The sequence below is a fragment of the Apodemus sylvaticus genome, chromosome 7, assembly GCF_947179515.1.
Source record: "Apodemus sylvaticus chromosome 7, mApoSyl1.1, whole genome shotgun sequence".
Lineage (NCBI taxonomy): Eukaryota > Metazoa > Chordata > Mammalia > Rodentia > Muridae > Apodemus > Apodemus sylvaticus.
The window spans coordinates 101,070,751-101,090,006 of record NC_067478.1 but is presented as its reverse complement, the minus strand read 5'-3'; the positions used below and the strand labels follow the sequence as shown (position 1 = coordinate 101,090,006).

At 40.1% G+C, this 19,256-nt stretch overlaps 1 protein-coding gene across 1 annotated transcript in view; it reads left to right on the top strand.

Annotated features, from left to right (window-relative positions):
* Arhgap32 (Rho GTPase activating protein 32) overlaps positions 1-19,256 on the top strand; it is a 237,638-nt gene that overhangs the window by 122,033 nt on the left and 96,349 nt on the right. The window contains exon 6 of the mRNA XM_052188752.1: positions 16,335-16,421. Coding sequence (XP_052044712.1) covers positions 16,335-16,421 — 87 coding nt within the window. The remainder of the gene's footprint in view (positions 1-16,334; positions 16,422-19,256) is intronic.

Below are 19,256 nucleotides of genomic sequence, written 5' to 3'. Positions count from 1 at the left end.
CTCAGGTTCTGCATCTGATGTGGTTCAGCTTGAGTCATACCTAGGAAGGAAACATGGCTTTCTCTGAGCTGAGTTTCATAGGAAAAGAACTATAGCAGCCACCTGGCTTGGCTGTCTTTTGGTGATTTTTGACTTGCTATTTGAGCTTTAGCTTGTACACTGTTTTATATTTTATAGTCTGGTGGAATGCCATTTATAGGAAAGATAAACACAGTAATATTGACCTTCAAACATTTGTACATTGTTTCATACAAACAGTTAAAAATAAGGCTTGTTTGTCTCAGTTAATCTCTTTATCACTTTGTAAGCGTATTACTTTCTACAGTAAACCATAGTACACTTGATCCTAAGCATAATTTTGGCAAATGAATCTCTTACATGTAATTAGATATATGATTGAAAATATATTTTGAGAAATAAACAAGAAAACTGGATAAAATGTGCCCAGAAGTAGTGCTCAGTCTTGCTGGCAACTCTGTTGCATGTCACTAGGCTGTCCGCACTGTCAGTGGCTGCTCAGGCACTACCTTCTAATGCACCCCCAACTCTGGAACATTTCTTCAGTCACTTACCTTCTTGGTTTAAACTTTGATCTTAGGAATTTCTTTGGGACTTACAAATTTCTCTACATTTATGTTTCTCCTCAGCTCTTAAAATCTTATAATTGTGGTTGGCTGTCATTCCCTACTGTGATGGAAGATGTCAGTGTTTATTGGCCATTACTGCTGATAGGGGGTCTGATCCTGAGTGTGGTTTGTGTACTCAGTAAGACTCCCTTGGAGAAAACTAGTTTTGAGTTTGTCACTGGCTGACAGTTGGAGGTGGCGTCTGGGTTGGGGCTGAAGGCTTGTGTCCACTTCCCCTCCAGCACTGGGATCCCATTTTGCTTGGCCCTGGGCAATTGATGCCATAGGCTCTTAGTTCTGCTGTCCACCAGTCCGCTGTTTTCTGGTGTCTTCTGTCCTCACTGGCTCTTATCCTCTTTCTCTTCCTCCGCAGTCCTTCCTGATCCCTGGCTGCAGAGGGTTGATGGAGGCATCCCATGTAGTGCTGAGTGTCCTAAGCTCTCTCGGCCTGCACGTTATCTACTGTGGATCTCTCTATTAGCTCCCATCTGCTGTGGGAGGAAGCTTCTCCGATACTGGCCGAGCTGTTGCTCTATTGCTCTATTGGTCTAGCAAAGTGTTGTTAGGAGTCATTTTATTTTTCTTTCTTTAGTAGAACAGCAGTGTTTGTTTTTCCCTAGTTTCATGGCTGATCTAGTCCTGGGTTCTTGGCAACCCAAGCAGTGTCAGGCACAGGTTCCATCCCCTGGGGTGGGCCTTAGGAGCCATCAGATTGTGGTTGGTCACTCCTACAACTTCTGTGCCACTTTTGCATCAGAGTCTTGTGTGGGCAGGCTACTTTGTCTTGCCACCATACACTAAACCAGACTCTGGTCTTCTAAGTTTTATTCCTCAGGTGTTTTGCCACAATGTGAAAAGTTGACTTGTACACATGTAAGAAGGGTGATAAAAAGTACAAGTGCAAACATAGTATACTATGCGTAACAACAATATGTTATACGTATACTGTGTATAACAACAATAGTAAAAGGTCAACAATAACTGATAATAAAATAGAATAATTGCAGTAATATATTTAATAAAATTGCTAGTATTTACCTTATGTTTTTGAGCCATTATTGCATAAAGTAAATATGAGTCCTGCAATACCATGGCAATTAATCTGATAATGGGAAGATGACTGAACAGTGAGTAGCTACATACTACACAGTACAAGTGTGGTACACAATGGATGCTGCCTGTCTTGTAGGGCAGGGCAGCATGCTGCGTATGACTGAATCAAGACTACACAGCTGAATGCTTGAGCTGCTTATGTCTGTAACTTTCCAGTTAGTGTCTTTGCCCTTTGGAAGGCATGGGTGCCCGAAGCTGCAGAAAGCTAAACCATACACAAGAGCAGGGTGGGCTGGTGTGGTAATCCATGCCAGTTTGTGCTGGAGGCAGGGAGACTGTTCTGCTCAACATACATCACAGTAGCAGGCATTGCTCATCTTTTTGTGTTTTGTTCACAGAACTGGTAAACTAAGGTAATTCATGTAATTGTTTTTCCTTAGCTAATGAATGCCATACCTCACAGCTTCTCTCTCTCTCTTTCTATGCATTATATCTTAGGATACTTTATTTTTTCTTTTTATTATCATTCTTGTTTTCCCTGTCTTAACTGTGGCCTGGCACAGGACTAGACAAACCAACAAACTATAGTCTGGAAATAGATACATGCGTATCTATATTTTTATTGTCTAGTTAAGATGAACAGTTTCCGATTCATGGGGGAAGATGGATTGATGGGTTCTCCAGTATGTGTTGATCCACAGGTCATCCGTTTGGAAATTACTATGCTTGGTTAGTGTCTTCCAAGCCTCCTCTTCTACACTGTGTTCTTTCTGTTCCAGCTTAGGAAGATGGATATTTGAGTGATTGAGGACCTACTGGGACTTAAGCTAAAACAGAGGCAGCATCTGAAACCAGGCTGACTGTACGGCACCCCTAAGAGCATTCCCTTGCTTCTTTCTTACTTTATACCTGATAAAATGGTTCTCAATCGTGAGTGTGTGTGTGTGTGTTTGTGTTTGTGTGTATTTTGCTGAGTTGGCAGCACTTAAGCATTGCATTGCAGAAATAGAATGAGCTCCTGTGTTGTTTCTTGTCTATCTCTGGCACAGTGACCTCAGGTTGGTTACCTAAGCATCCTCTAAGACCTTAGCAACTTGTGATGCTGTGTGATGGAGCAGTAAGCTATGTGCTGTATTCTAATTGCACTGTGCTTTCCTGACCACAGGTCAGATTGTTACTTAATCTTAGTTTTGCATTCCTTATCTTCACATGGGAATTCCTTGATACACCCTTGGTACTGGGTAATGGCAAGTGTTTCTTTTAGCTAAGAAACTGTCTATGAACTGTGAGATCTGATTTAAGGATTTGAGATGTGGCAGTGTGAAGGGAAAAGGGACATGACAGCAAAGGACAGGAAGGAAGGCTGTGCCAGGTTGTGTTACTTTAGTCAGCCTCCACCCAGTGTAAATGGCTGTTTTAAAAAATTAGTAGATATGCAGTTTCTTCTGTTCTAGAAATAGATTGTTCTGACATCTTTACAGTCCTGCAACATGCTCTGTTATGTTAAAGGAGTTTTAAAAACAGAGTTCTTCTGTCACTCTAATATTTCAATGATTGGTCTCTGCCTAAGCTTGGTTTTATTTACTTATTTATTTTTTGCTTCTTTTTCATAAGTATCCTGGAATAGTAGGCATTTATTAGAGCTGTGTGTTGTTTGAAAGGTTCTTAAGTTTTTTTGTTGAAACCTTCCCAATAAAGACTTTAATCTTTCATTATTATTTCAAGTTAGCATTTAAGATTGCTCTAATTCATTTTTTAAATGTTAATTTTTATGCTTTATATTAAGAAAAGTACCTGTTTTACTTTTATTTTGTTTTGTTTTTTTGGATTTGTTTTTTTCGAGACAGGGTTTCTCTGTATAGCTCTGGCTGTCCTGGAACTCACTCTGTAGACCAGGCTGGCCTCGAACTCAGAAATCTGCCTGCCTCTGCCTCCCAGAGTGCTGGGATTACAGGCGTGCACTACCACCGCCCAGCCTGTCTTACATTTTTAAATTTGTAAAATACTCTTAAAAGTTAGGTCTAATTAGAGCCAGTTTTTAGTCTTTAATTTGTCATTTTTCAAAGCATTAGTTTTAAAATATTTATTATTTTTGATTGGTAAGTTTTTTATTTTCTGCTTTTTTGAACAAGAGTTGAGGAAAACATACTTACTAGTACTTACCTAACAAAAACTCTTGGCCAGAAGCCACTCTTTCCTCTATGTTTTTCCATTAATATTATGCTCCAATGTCATATATCTTTTCTTGAGAGAAGTGCAATACTATAGGAATTGTTAATAATACATTTTCTTTCGTCCAGTCAGTGTCTGGCACATTGTGGGTGTTTAGCCCTGAGCGTAACTTAGCATTACAGTTGTGTTCCGCCCCTGACTTTAATATATACATTCCGTTTTTCGTATGTTTCTTTGAATAGTTCTCTGGTGGCTACAAACTATGATTGTTGATTCACTAGTGTATTTTGTTTAGGGAAATTAAAATATGACAACAAAAGGTAATCGCCATCTTCTTTAGTCGATCTGGTGGTTCCCAGCTCCTGGGAGGTCACCACATTCGTGCTGAATGTAGTGCTGACACTGCCTACAGTATACTCCAGCCCAGAACTCTTGGGCAACACAAGTGGGTACTATGCTTTCCCAGCAACTTTCATGGAATTTTTCTAAATTGTGGTGTCTCAAGAACAAAAATAATGAATTATCTAGATGTCACAAAGTTTTTGGTGACAAGGGAAAAAGTCTCCTGCAGCATTTTTAGAAGCAGTGGATTGTACTTTTATCAACCTGAAGCTGGACTTTCTTCCTCTGTGCCTGATGTCACACCGCCATCTAGTGTTAGGATGGTAAATGGAATCCATCTTTTTTTTTTTTATATTATTGTTATATTCTTTGAATTCTATTTTTATTAGATATTTGCTTTACTTACATTTCAAATGTTATCCCCTTTCCTTGTTTCCCCTCTGAAACTCTCTATCGCATTGCCCCTCCCTCTGTTTACCAACCCACCCACTCCCACTTTCCTGTCCTGGCATTCCGCTACACTGGGGCTTTGAACTTTCACAGGACCAAGGGCCTCTCCTCCCATTGATACCAGACAAGGCCATCCTCTGCTACATATGTAGCTGGAGCCATAGGTCCCTCCATGTGTACTCTTTTGTTGGTGGTTTAGTCCCTGGGAGCTCTCGAGGTACTGATTGGTCCATATTATTGTTCCTCCTGGCTGGTTCGTATAGTTGTTCTTCTTATGGGACTGTAAACCCCTCCAGCTCCTTGGGTCCTTTCTCTATCTTCTCCATTGGGGACCCTGTGCTCAGTCCAATGGTTGGCTGTGAGCATCCCCCTCTGTAATTGTCAGGCTCTGGCAGAGCCTCTCAGGAGACAGTTATATCAGGCTGCAGTCAGCAAGCACTTGTTGGCATCCACAATAGTGTCTGGGTTTGGTAACTGTATATGAGATAGATCCCCAGGTGGGGCAGTCTCTAAATGGCCTTTCCTTCAGTCTCTGCTTTACACTTTGTATCTCCTCCCATGGGTATTTTGATCCCCCTTCTAAGAATGACCAAAGTATCCACTTGGTCTATCTGTCTTTTTACCCAAGGTTTATATATGCTGTTAAGTAACCTCAATACAAGGTACAGATCAGGTTTAGTTAGAAATGTGGCGTGGGAAATGTAAGTTTTAATACCTGTGTCCTGAGTTTTGGGGAGGAGCCTCGCACAGGCAGCCAAGGAGTGCAGCTGTGACTCTCCTCACTCGAGAGGCAGGGAAGTGTGACCGAAGAACAGGGAGGACTAATACATTTTTTTTTGAAGCCTGGACTTGTATTTATTTTGAGACAAGATTTTATTTATTCTGGAGGCCAGGTAGGTCTAGAACTTACAGTGTAGTCTAGGCTGGCCTCTTTTTTTTTTTTTTTTTTTTTTTTTTTTTTTTTTTTTTTTTTTTTTTTTTTTTTTTTTTTACTCTGTATACAAAATGCAGAGTAAAGTGTTTTAGACTAACATACTGGCTCTGGATTCCCCTTCATCTCTTCTGGAGGGAATTAAATGCAGAGTCTCAGTAACACTGAACTGTACCCACAGCCCTGTACTTTCATTTAAAATAAGGTAATCTGAATAATTTATTTTACCCATTTGTACATGGTCTCACTGGTTCTTCACAACAGTTTCAGTAAAGGAATTTAAAATAAGCATTGCTTAAGAACTTAATTCTATGCTACAGCCATTCTGAATGTTCCTTTATAACTAGAAAACAGTAATGAAGTGCAACTAACACCTTAACAAAAAGAGTCAACCATAGTTTTTGAATGCCTGAATTTCAGTTGAAAACTGAAAATACGTGGGCTACATTGTCGCCTCCGTTATCTGAAGTAAATTCTTTAACATCCCTGGCCTTCAGTTTTCTCATTTGTTCAAGAAAAATAAAAACATCTATCCCAATTATGTCACAGAATCCTGTGAGGAATAAGTGAGATGAGAGTCAAACAGTAAACCAGATTACCTAGCAGTCTCTGAAATATTTAGAGAGAAGTTCTTCTTCATTCATCATTTATTTTCCGTGTGAATAGATGTGTACCCATGCATGTGTCCTGGCACATGGAGGACAGCAGAGAACAACTTGTGGGCTTGGTTCCCCTCTGGGCCCAAATGGTTCCCAGAGATGGAATCTAGATCATCAGATTTGGTAGCAAGCATCTTTACCTGCTTAGCCATCTCAGTGGCCAGCAATTCTAGTTTGTTATGTGTTTTCTGAGACAGAGTCTTACTGTGTCCTTCAGGCTTGCCTAGATCTGTGTAGTCCTGGCTGGCCCTCATGCATTACCTTCCATTATAGGCATGCATTGCCATACCTGTCTGGAGAGGCACAAGTGCTAAGGCATACATTTGGTGAATTCTCACTTGTTTTGATGACCGAGGGTGATGATGTCAGGACTGAGGTGGGTAGACTACCTTAACAGTGTGCTTCCTCCAGGGACTCTTCTTATCCCTAAACTAAGACAAATGGGACATAAAGCTCTAATCTTAGAGTCTTAGGTACATTCTGTAGTGATATGTTCTCTGAGAGAAAAAAATCATTGTTGGATAATTGAAATGAACTCATACTGAGTTCTCAGTGCCACCATCATCTAAGACCTGGATTTCTAACTGTGTATGAGTTTATCCTAATGGTATAAAAGTCTTTGGATTATGAAAAAATATGTATTTCAGAGTCATAATTCATCATGAACCTTACTAAATTAACTAAATATGCTTGAGACACAGTATTGTTGATCCTGAAACTGTGGAAGGTGTAAGATATTACTCTATAAGCTACTATGTTGGCTTACCACAGTTACAGAATCAAGCCTTGCCCGCACTCCAGACAGTGTCACAGACCAGGCTGTTCTGCTCATAGGGTGACTCATGCTGCTGCCTTGGGTGGGGTGATATGAGAAACAGACACACATTGTGTTTGGGATTTGCACTTAGGAAACTTGGAGTTTAGAGTTTAGTTTAGGATACCTGTACTTTTCCTATCCAACATTCCCTTTGCTGTGGTGGAGGGAGGAAGGGAGGAAGGTAGGGAGGGAGGAAGGAGGGAGGGAGGGAGGGAGGGAGGGAGGGAGAGAGAGAGAGAGAGAGAGAGAGAGAGAGAGAGAGAGAGAGAGAGAGAGAAAAGAGAGAGATCCTTCTCTCTCTTTTCTCTCTCTCCCTCCCCCCCCCCCCCCTCTCTCTCTCTCTCTCTCTCTCTGTGTGTGTGTGTGTGTGTGTGTGTGTATGTATGTATGTATCCAGACAGACAGATAGACAGACTGACAGCGCTTGTTTGTTAACTCTAGAATCTGTGTATCTTCTCTGAGGAAAAAAAAGGGAAGAGCATTATTTGCAAACATCCTGGAATGTGAGCTCATGGCTCAGGCTGGGAGGCAAGGCTCTGTCTGTCTCAGGATGACAGTTTCACTAACCAGTCTTCCTTTAGCCAGTGCTCTTTTTTCAGAAAGCCCCTACAAGGCAAACATGGAAGTATTTACAAGGCATTGCTTCCTAACAAGCATGTGCTCTGATGGGAGTCACAGTGGTCTTTGAGTGATTGTTGTTGTCATTTGTTTGTTTGTTTTTACATCTGTATACCATGAACATCATACTGATCTGAGTGTGTTTGTAGTGTTTAGACATGGCTACATTGGCTGCTTCATTTATTCCTGTGTGAGGAGACAATGACCTGCTGACGTTTTCTTAGTAGGTTTACCAGACTGCATGCATATCTCTAGGCTTTCTGTAATAAATTTACTGTGTCACTGATACTTGACCCATATACAGAATTAGTGCTTATCTGTTTGTTAACAAAATGTGATTCTGTAGGTGGTTTTTTTAACCAGTGCTCTAAACTAAGTAGTTGAGTTATTATTTTTAGTGTTGGGTACTAGGGGATGAAGTATTATGTGGGTGGATCATTTAATAGTGCACATCAGAACTTGTTCTCACATCGCTGTAGCTCCTGTGGGCTCTTCCATGAAAGGAGGTGTGTTTACAGTCTGTACAACACAGGTTCTGCCACCATTCTCCAACTGTAAAGGATGAATGAGAGGAGAACTTGCTGTGCTCTCTGCCATCTGTTGGTTAGGCTTTGAGGAGCGGCTTCTGCTGGGGCTGGGGTGCCTCTGCTTTATGTCGTTACCTTCCACGCTTCCTGTGGAGAAAGGACTTTCTGAACACTCGAGGCTGCTGAATAGAGTTGTATTTTTAAAATTTTTCATAACACTAATGATGGTTAGTTTCCATGGTGATAAAAAGTAAAGTGAACACAGGAAACATTATTCTGAAGATAGATTTGGAATAAATTTAGAAACATGAGCTTTGAAAGATGTGCTATTTCTAATAAGGATTGATATATTGCCCTTTCTTAATTTAAAAGGAGTGAAAATTATTTAAAATGCTGAGTTTTGTTAACTTTCTGTGGGTAAATTTAACTCATTGTTTCATAGCATGGTTTAGGTATTTCCAAAAACCCATGAATTGTTCAGCTCTGAGTGTAGCATGCCTTACAGAGCATAGCTCACTTCCAGACGGCTTTCTTCAGTGCCTTGTATGACTACCTAGAGAGTGTCTCTGTCAAAACAAATGAACAAACAAACAAACCAAAACAAACCAACAAAACAAAACAACAGTCTTTCCTCTGGGGAAGAAAGCAGCAGAGCAATAAGCAGATGAGAAGGAAATGTATAAATGTGTAGATACTCAGCTGTCTCAGATTTCCTGAAGCCCTCAGAGATATAGGGCCTGTCTTTATAGGAGATTGGAAGGCCTGTGGATACTGAAAGATAAAAGGAGAGATCACCAGAGAGGAAAATGGAAAACACAAAGCACCTGCTAGGGAAGGTGAAGCCCGTGTTTAGAAGACACTCAACTCCTTTCTTGGGCCTACAAAGCTGCGCATAGAGAGAAGTCACTGTGCTAAAGCTGCCATCGCTTTGGTTCCGGCCACTCATCTGTGGTTGTAATGATGAGTACTTAGAATGCAGCGGGGAATTGTACTGGTGTAGTAAAGGGCAGGCTGTAGGTCCTCCGCCAGGACCGCAGACTTCACTAGCATCTGGTAGTCGGCTCCATTTCCAATCCTAGGTATGATCTCCCTCCTGTTGAGCATATTTTCAGTCCAATTAGAGAAGGGGTTGGTTACTGCCAGGATATGAGTTAGTACTACCACTTTTGGGATACCTGGCCATACTGGTCGTTTTTGTGGTTTATAGACATCACGGCTGGGCAGGACTTTGCTTGACCTTCTTTGCTTGCCAGCTCGCATCTGTTTGTTGTTTTTTTGTTTTTACTGTTTAGTCTTACAAGCTTGCTATTTTTCATAAATATACTTTCTTTTCACCTCTTTCTTCCTAGCTCTGCTCAGTATGACTGATTTTATTACTTAGATTTATTCCCTGCCTTTTTTAAACTTTAAAAGATTATGCTTTTTTTTCTGGTTTGAAAAATACATATATAAGAATTTAATTTAAATACCTAATTTAAAGTTAAAAAATGTACTACTGCCTCAGCTGCGCCTGACATGCAGTCCCATACTTAGGGTTTTAACCGTGATCACTCTGCTCTCTGTAGGCTTCCTCATCAGCGCTGTCCAGGGTAACTGGTTTATGGCTCTGTCCCCAGAGGTGGCCATTATTCTTCCTGTACAGTTAAACCTTCCTAGCAAGTATAAACTCAGTGATGTCATGTCTTCCTCACCATCTCTGCCATACTTCATCCTCTTGGGCTCATTTTTCTTCTCGCTTGCATATTATTAAAACTCACCAGTGAAGCTTTCTTGGTAGAAGTTTCTTTTTTGTTCATCAGAAAATACTTCATTTTGACTTGTGATTCTGCATGGTAGTTTAGGTATGAATAACATTTCGGTAAACTTGTTTCAGAGCTTGAAGATACTCTTAATCTGCCTCATCTGTCTGTGTGTCAGATGCTCTGTATCTTCTTAGATGTTCACTGTTTCTAGTATTCTCACCTCCCTCGTGCAGTTCTAGAGTTTTTCATAGCAAGGTTTCACTTTAGAATGAAGATTTGGTTTAACTTTTCTTGTTGAACTGTTCTATTCAAAACAGATCCTCCAATAAACATAGTTTCAGTATTGGTGGGAAAATGGGTGTGCACAGTGGCACTCTGGAATAAATGTCCCTGGGTCTGAGGCCAGCTTAGGTAGCTGGAGACCAAAGAAGTTAAGGGAACACACTATTCTAAAAGAGATGAAAGACAAAGCAGGCTTTTGCCCTTACGCTCTCTCTTGTCTCTTGTCCTCTGTTCCCCTCTTCCCATTCTTCTCCCCTCTTTCCATGTGGTTGGTCATGGCCAGCTCTCACCCCTCTATCTTTTCTTTTTCTCTTTACTTCTCTCTCTCTTTTCTTTTTCCTACTTCCTTATAATAAAGCTTTAAAACCAAAAAAGAAAGAAAGAAAAGAAAAGAAAAGAAAAGAAAAACAATGTGGAATGGAGTTATTATGATTTATTAAATTGAGTTTTATAAGAAATCAGATGATATGTAGTTGGGAAACCTGGTGAGTCACAGCATGTTCATTAATTTATATGCACTTAATAAAATTAGAACAAGGGCCTTTCTTTAAAAAAAAAAAACAGATCCTACTAGATTTTGTAACTTGTGAGTGTGTTTATATTGTTTAAATTTCTGAAGGTTGCCTTCATGGACTATATTAACAATTCATCACTTTTCAAATATATCTTTTTAACTTTTTGACCCCACTGTAGCTATAAGTTAGAGATACTTCCTCAGGCTGTATAAGCCATGTTCTGCTTGTCCATTTACCTCCTGACTTATGCGTATATAGCTTCCAATCTTTTAGCTGTTCCTGAGAGTCTTCTCAGGAAAGAACCACACATGGACTTTCTGAGTCATGTACTAATCATGTTTTCATCAAATGTGAAATGGTATCTCATTTGTAATTTCAATTTGCAAGTGTTACAATTGTAGTTCAGATTTCTCTAGTAGTGGTGTTGAATATCATTTTATATGCTTATTGGTTATTTGGGTATTTTATTTAGGGAACTATCTCTTTAAATCCTCTTGCTCATTGAGAATTGTTTTATTTTGTTGTTACCAATGATGAGTTATATAGAACTTATCTGCATATTGTTGATATTGATAGATATTATGAATTTTATACACTTTTCCCATAATATTGAATGCCTTTTTTTCCTTCCTTAGTTTGTATTATTTTGATCCAATAAAAAAATTGAATGTGTAGGTGTAGGTGTGTATGTCTACATGTGTCTGTCTGCCTGCCTGCCTGTGAGTGTGTGCATATTAATGTAAGTACCTGCAGAATCTAGAGGCATTACATCCTCTGCAATGAGAGCTGTAGGAGGTGGTGAGCTGCCTGTTATGATTGCTAGGAACTGAACTGAGGACCTCTGGAAGAGCACCATGTGTTCTTAACCACTGAGCCATTTTTCCAGTCACAAACATGCAGTAGAAAAGGAAGAGACAGCTAATATCTTGTTTTGTTTCAGGGTATGCTCTCATCATGTATCCCTAATTCAGTGGTTCTCAACCTGTACATCATGACCCCTTTGGAGGTCCAACAACCCTTTCTGTGGGGTGGCCTAAGACCACTGAAAATACAGTTATCTACATTACAATCTAGCAAAATTACTGTTATGAAGCAGTGACAAAGATAAATTTGTGGTTGGAGGTCACTATAACACAGGGGTCTCAACATTGGAAAGAACCTACTGTTCTGCTTGTCTGGCACTCTCTCCCTGTGTAGACTACTCTGGCCTCAAACTCAGAGTTCTGGGATTAAAGACAATACCATGCTTAGCTCGATACAAACTTTTAATAATTTTTGTGACATAAAATTTGTATATTACATATTTGCTTCTTATGTCACAGTATATCATACCTAAGAAATGATCCCCAAATCTAATGGTGTGAAACCTTTTTGATTTATTCTTCTAAAATTTTCATGATTTTTAGGTCTTATTTTACATTTTTGATCCATTGTGAGTTAACTTTTTGTACATAGCAGTTAGGTAATGATCCGCCCTCGTTCTTTTGCATATAGATATACTGTCCCCCAACACCATTGTTGAGAATGCTGCTTTCCTTTCTCTGTTGAATGATCCTGGTGCCCTGGTTAAAATCATGTAACCACATACATCAGGGGTTGGTTCTGGGCTTGTTGTTCTGTAACTGCTGCTTTCGTTATTACAGATTTCTAGTAAGTTTTGAACTTATGAATGATGAGTTGCTCTGATTTTCTTCTTTTAAATATTGATTTGACCAAACATGCTCATTGGGGATTGACAGAGATTGTGTTGACTCTGTATATCATTTTTGAGGCAGCAATGAGATCTTTACAGTATTAAATTGTCTAATATATAAACATAAAATGTTTTTCCACTTACATCTTTCTTGTTTCCTCAGTGTTTTTTTATTTACATCAGCTTCAGATCAATAGTAGAAAACTGTTCTTATAGTAGCTCTATTTTTACTTTGATGTTAGAAAATTAGAACAGGGTGAGAAGAATCACATGAGAATAAGAATTAAAAAAGATATCATGTTGGATCAGCTGCTTCCTGGCCCTTCCAATACTGGAACCAATTATATGCATGCATAGATAAAGAATCAGTTGTATCATTTCTGTCAGTGTGCACCCTCAGAGTAGCCATTTGAACACAGTGACTTCTGGCATCTAGAGGTTCTTCTGATGGGGGAGTGGTTGATGGTCATTTCAGGGTTCCTTGTTTTGGGGGTCTTTCTGATTTAAGATTGTCTGTGGAAGTCGTACTCTTATGCCTCCTGTGGGTCTCTAAGTTCTTATTGTTGAGGTGCAGTGTATCTTGGGGTTCATGTCGCTCACCATGATTACTGCCCTGACGTCTGCTGTCCCCTTTCCTCTTCCGTGTTGGGGATCCCACCCATATACATTTGTACATTTGATGGTGTCCTGCCACCCACTTTTCTTCATCACCTTACTTAGCTTGGTTCTTTCCTATTCCTCTGACTTGGTCATGTGCATTGTTTTATCTTCCAGTTTATTGACTCTTTCTGCCTGCTCTGATCTGCCTTTGGCTCCTTTGAATAAATTTTCCATTTTAGCTATACTTTCTTAGCTTTGCAATATGATTTTGGCTTCATTTTAGTTTAAAACATTTCCTTATTAATGTTTTATTTCATTTGTAGAGTGTTTTCTTGACTTTCTTTTCATCTTGCTCTAATTTTCTTAGTATCATTAGCATTTGTCTGGTGTATCTATGATGAGGTCTTTTTCAAGGGCATTTTTTGCTGATAATTTGCTTCCTTTGCTTCTTTTCTCCTTATTTTTTACATACCAGTGTGTTCTCAGAAGGAGCAGAACTGATAGAGTATGCATACACAGGGGCATTTGAGGGCCTGGTTGGTAGGAATGTGGTCTGGACGATGGAGGAGTGGTTGTATAAGACCCCCAAAACCGAGGGTGCCCCAGCACCCCACGCCCTGGAAGGCGACACCCAAATCACTCGCGAGAAACGGTTTCGATGCAATAACATGAGGGTTTCTTTATTCCAGAATTCTGGGTTCCACAGCCGTACACCACACAGGGCTAGAGGACTGTGGACCACGAATGCCGAATTGCGACAGCTTTTATACGTTTACAACAAAGCCCGCAAATCACAAACCAATTGATTTGTACCACTCCATAGTTTTTAGGCCAATCATTTTAAATTATCGGAGCCCGCGCTCAGTGGACCAATTAGTTTCCTATTTTCTTGAATGTCTATAGCTACGTGAACTCCTGCGTAGGGGTACTGGCGTAAGCAGTTTACAGAAGCAGGATAAGCTTAGCCCATTTCCAGTTACCTTGTGGGGCCAGGATCACCTATTCAAGGCTTTTCTGCTAGGTCTAAACAAAGGGCGGGCTCTGGAATGTGACCTTTTACCTAGTTTCTAACAAAGCGAGACAGCATTTTAAACGGCTGACTTCTTGGGGTCATTAGAGTTAGGCTGTATTATTTTCTGTCCTTTCCGTTGTTTCCTGGAAAGGCCAAGGACCTGGTAGCTGTCCTTGAGTTAGTCCTGTGAGGGTGGGTGTGGATACCTCAGCTGTCTCATCTGGTGCTAAAGCCTGGAGCATTCCTGGAGAGTTGCTGGTCTTCAGTCTGCATTGGAATTCCAAAGAAGTTGGTTCTGTTTTTAGAGATAGAATGCAGTAATGTTAGGGTAGAAGAACTTGTCAGCAAGAGTTGAGGCAAGCAGACAAAAAGCAAAGTTCCTTTTCTCCTATCCTTTTATTTGGGTTGACACCAGAAGCTGTGGTTCAACATTTAGCTTTTTTGTTTCACATACTCGGTTATGAAAATTCCTCACGGGGTGACCAGCAGCTTGGCTTTAGTTGATTCTAAACGCAGCTGAGTTGACAGCCAAAGTTAGCCACCACTGAGAGACTTCACTCATTAGTTCCTTTAAATAGTTTGAGGCTACAGATTACTTTCAAGGAAGCTAGGAGGGGGTGAGGTACTGTCTCTGTTCTTTATTGGCAAGCCGCCGTCCTCTGAGAGCAGTGTGTGTGCTCTCCCTGTCTGCTTTCTGGGCTCTCTTTGCTCCTTCCCCTTGCTCCAGTGTTTTCCTGCTGTTTGTCGCTCAGAGTGCTGCTTTCATTCCAACTCCCCCAAGCCCTGGCCACTAGCTGCGTCATACTCTGGGACAGAATAGACCGTCTTCATTAGCTGCTTTCGGCCTTTCTGTGTCATTCCAGTCTTAGCTGTGGAGTGTCTGGGTGGCCTCAGAGGGATGTTTCTTAGCCCTTCTTGTCTTTTCAACACTATGCTCCCAGGTTATAGAGATCCTTGCTTGGGAAGGCTCCCTGCTCTGCACAGGCCACTCTCATTCTCCTGCTTTTCCCCAGTCTTTATTGATTCCATACCCTTGATTCATACAGGTGATGGCTGACATCAGTCAGTCCTGCTGCTGTGCTTTGCACTCTCAGTTTGTTACTTTAGTGGCCGTCTCCCAGGCTTTGACTGACTTCTCCTTGTCCTGCCTTAGGAAGATTGTTGATTCTCTGGCACCTCTGCCAGACTCCAGGCCCATGTTTGTCTCCTGCCTTAAAGTCATGTCTCCTTCAGAGGTTACTTAGGCTTCTTTTCACTCTTAAATCTTTAATTTTTGAAAACTCCACTGTGCTATGAAACTGGGTTACTCATTGTTACCTTGTTGAACAGGGTACCTTTGTAATATCTGAAAATTTTAATAAGGAACTTCCTGTGGTGCTCACCTTTTACAGAGAGAATGTATCTTCTTCAGCAGAGTGCTCCTGTCAGCACTAACTACAATGACACGTGGACTTTGTGAAGGACTCCTTGAATGCCATGTGACTTGAAAATAAATAAATAAATTATTATTACACGTCACTTACTGTTACTTCTAAACACAAGGTCACACTTTGAGAAATTGATGTTGTAATTTCATTTCCAAATTGCAGTCAGGTGTACTACATGAACTCGTGAATTAAATAGAGTACAGGAAAAATAGCCAAGCTCGCAGCATGATGGGTAATGATTTGTAGCCTTGATGCTGGTATAAGCTAAAGAGTAATCAAACCTGTAGCAAACTATTTTGGCTCTATACCTCATGTAAAGATGATTTGTTCTCAGCTGTTGCACTTGTGGGCTCAGTATTACCAAATTCCTGTATTCTTCAATAGAAGCCATACATCTGTATTTTTCACAGGAGACTTTACAGTCTCTGCATGCTATCTGCTTATTCAAACAAATAAAACCCAATGTGCAGACCTAAATGCTAAGTCTGAAGTTAACCATGGAGATAGGCTCAGCCATTCTCTGGGCATCCAGTTTGCTTTCCCTAAAGTAGTCTGAGCTATTTTTAAACTTGTCTTGGAATCTCTCAGTATGCAGTTTAGTGCTTTTGTGCATAAAGGGAATGAAGACTTGATTATGTAACAGTATCTTACTTACGCTTTTATGCAGTTGTGCCAGTTAGATAACAGGCACAAAGGGAATTCATGAAAATGTTTTTTTTTCCTTAAATTCTGAATTCTTCTTTCCCTTACATTAAGCTATAGACTTATAAGGCACATTAACTTGATGTCAGGGTTCAAGTATTACTGTATGCTTAGTTTATTCTCATTCGTCAATCATGACTTTCTTGTCCCTTTTTTTGTGACACAGCTTTCTCTGTCAGAAGAACAGAATGAAGTAATGAGAAATGGCTGTGAATCTAAAGAGCTGGTCTACCTCGTGCAAATTGCCTGTCAGGTAATTGTGAGGATGCATCCTTTACATAGAGTTAATTATCCAGAGTGACTATTAAATTGCTTACTATATTTCTCACATGGCTTAAAGGTTTGTAATCAACAATAAGAGGCTTCTATTGAAATGTAATTGGACTATGAATAACTCTTGCAACAAAATAAATTGGTATCTTTTAAAAAAGTAACAAGTGCCATGCAGTCAGTATACCATTGAGATTACAGTTTGTGCATTTTCTTGGTAGTATGTAGACGTTCCTGAGGTTTTGGAGTACTGAGTTACAGCGACTGTGTTAACTTGTGCTTCTTAGCCTTTCATATCAGTACTTCTAGACATGAGAGTTGAAGCTAGGAGTTGAACAGAATCAGCTGAGTATACAACCTTAGGTACATGATTAGATAAGTGAGTTGTTGATCACATGTCATGAGAGAAAGGACCATTTGTCCCTAACTCAAGTGCTTCTGTGGCAGCAGTTCTCAACCTGTGGGTCGCAGCCCCCACAGATGTCACATACCAGATATCCTACACATCATATATTTATTCTACGACTCACTGTGGAAGCAGAATTACATTTATGAAGTAACAATGAAATAATGTTATGGTTGGTGATCACAGCAATATAGGAACTGTGCTAAAGGACCACAGCATAGGAAGGTTGTATGCAGCGAGATGTGTGCATGCTTGGCGGCTTGCTGTTCCAACTCCATGACCTGTGCTTCACCTTGACTTGCTTGTTCATCATGAGATATAAACATGCCATTGCAGAGGAGCAATCCCTTAGTCCAGCACGCACTGAGCACGTCTCATGGCACTTGTTCCTCACTCAGGGAGCCGTTTGATAACAGATAAGACGTGAACATTTGCATTGGAGGTTTTTTCTCTTATAGGGAATAGAAGCAAAAACCACTTAGTGATACATAAACTAAAGGGTTTGGAATCTCCATCTCCTATATTCCCTCGAGTGGAGAGTTGATAGAGATGTAGCCTGTGCATCCAAGATGACCTTTGCCCCAGACCTATTCATGACTATATTTTGTTTTTGTTTTTGTTTTTGTTTTCCAGACAGGGTTTCTCTGTGTAGCCCTGGCTGTCCTGGAACTCACTCTGTAGACCAGGCTGGCCTCAAACTCAGAAATCTGCCTGTCTCTGCCTCCCAAGTGCTGGGATTAAAGGCGTGCGCCATCACCGCCCGACATGACTGTATATTTTTAAAATTTACTGAGCACATGTGCATGTATACACTTGCATGCACACATGCAAGCATGCACAGGAGCACACACAGGCATGTACTCATGTTTATTCTTGGTGATTTTTATAGCCAAAGCCAGGACATTATGTTTATTTTTGGTCATGAGGCATAATGTGAATGGCTAGCATCAGGAGGTTGATGGAACCTGGTGAATGAGAAGAAAGGAAAAAACAAATCAGAAAAGTCTCTTATAGGGCTTTTCTGATTTAAAGTTTGGTCATATAAAGAGAAATGGTAAGCTGATTTTTATGTGCAAATATTAAATATTTTTCTAATAAACTAATGCTACTAATAAATGAATAGAAGTTTCATGTTCTTGTTCCACAAAACATGGTTGGTATGTCTGGAATAAAGGGTTCCTCTGCAGTCTAACACATTTTAGCATTTCTTCTTATCATTAGCCACATTTTAACAATGCATAATTGTTATGTAATCATGTTTCTGTGTATTATTGACCTAGATGTTAGTTTCTCTGTTGTAAATATCCAGCCAAACTGCTTAAAACGTTTGGATCAGTTTTTAATAGTATTTATTACACCAGAGTCATAATTTACTACTTGATATAATGGCATTCATCTCTTGTTTGACTCACTGTGTGTAATTACTGAAGCCTTCCCCTGGCTCAGTTAGTAGTCCCCTCCCCCCCCCATATATGCCAGCTATACGCTAAATTACATGAGAATTAAAAAAAAATTGAAAGCCTCACAAAGAATGAAGCTGTTCACAGTAGTAAAGTGGCTGCTGTAAACTCTGTGGAGTCTGAGCTGGAGCTGCAGAAGAGTTTAGCTTTCTGACTGTCATCTACCTCCTTGCAGTTTTCGTCTTAGTATAGATTGGAGAGATTGATTAGTGAAATGACCAGTTCAAATTGTGATTGCTAGTGATAATTGTCAATCTTGAAACAGTCTAGAATCACCTGGGGAAAGTGTCTCAATGGTAGATTTTCTGTCTGGTGGCTCTTTGCACATATTTGTTGGGAATTGTCTTGATTAGATAAATTAATATAGGTAAGACCTAGGCCACTGTGTGTAATACACTGTGTAAGAGTGGGAAAGTACTTAAATAATGGGCTCCATGCATTCATCCTCTCTACTCTAAGTCTGGGTGTGATAGGCTAGCTGTTTAAGTTCTTGCTGTCTTGCTGTCCCTGCTATGATGGACTGTAACCTGGCATTAAGAGCTAAAAATTCCCTTTCTGCCCTAAATTGATTTTAAAGAGTATTTTACTACAGTGACAGGAACAAAACAAAAACTCATATTAATATAATCTACTTCAGAAGCTATCATCCGTGAATTTTATTACTCTGCTAACTTCTACACCTTACCAATATATACTTAAAGTTCTTCTTAAAAGAAGCCATTTTATATGTGTATGAATGAATTATATGCAAGTCTGGAGCCCTTGGAGGTCAGAGAGGGTATTAGGTCCCCAGGAGCTGGTATTACAGATGATTGCATGCTGCCACATGGGTGCTGGAGTCTGAATCTGTGTCCGCTGCAACAGCAGCCAATGCTAATCACCGAGCCATATTTCCAGCCTTCAGGCTTTTTATTTAAAATTCTTGATCTGTTATCTTACATTTTCTCTTGTT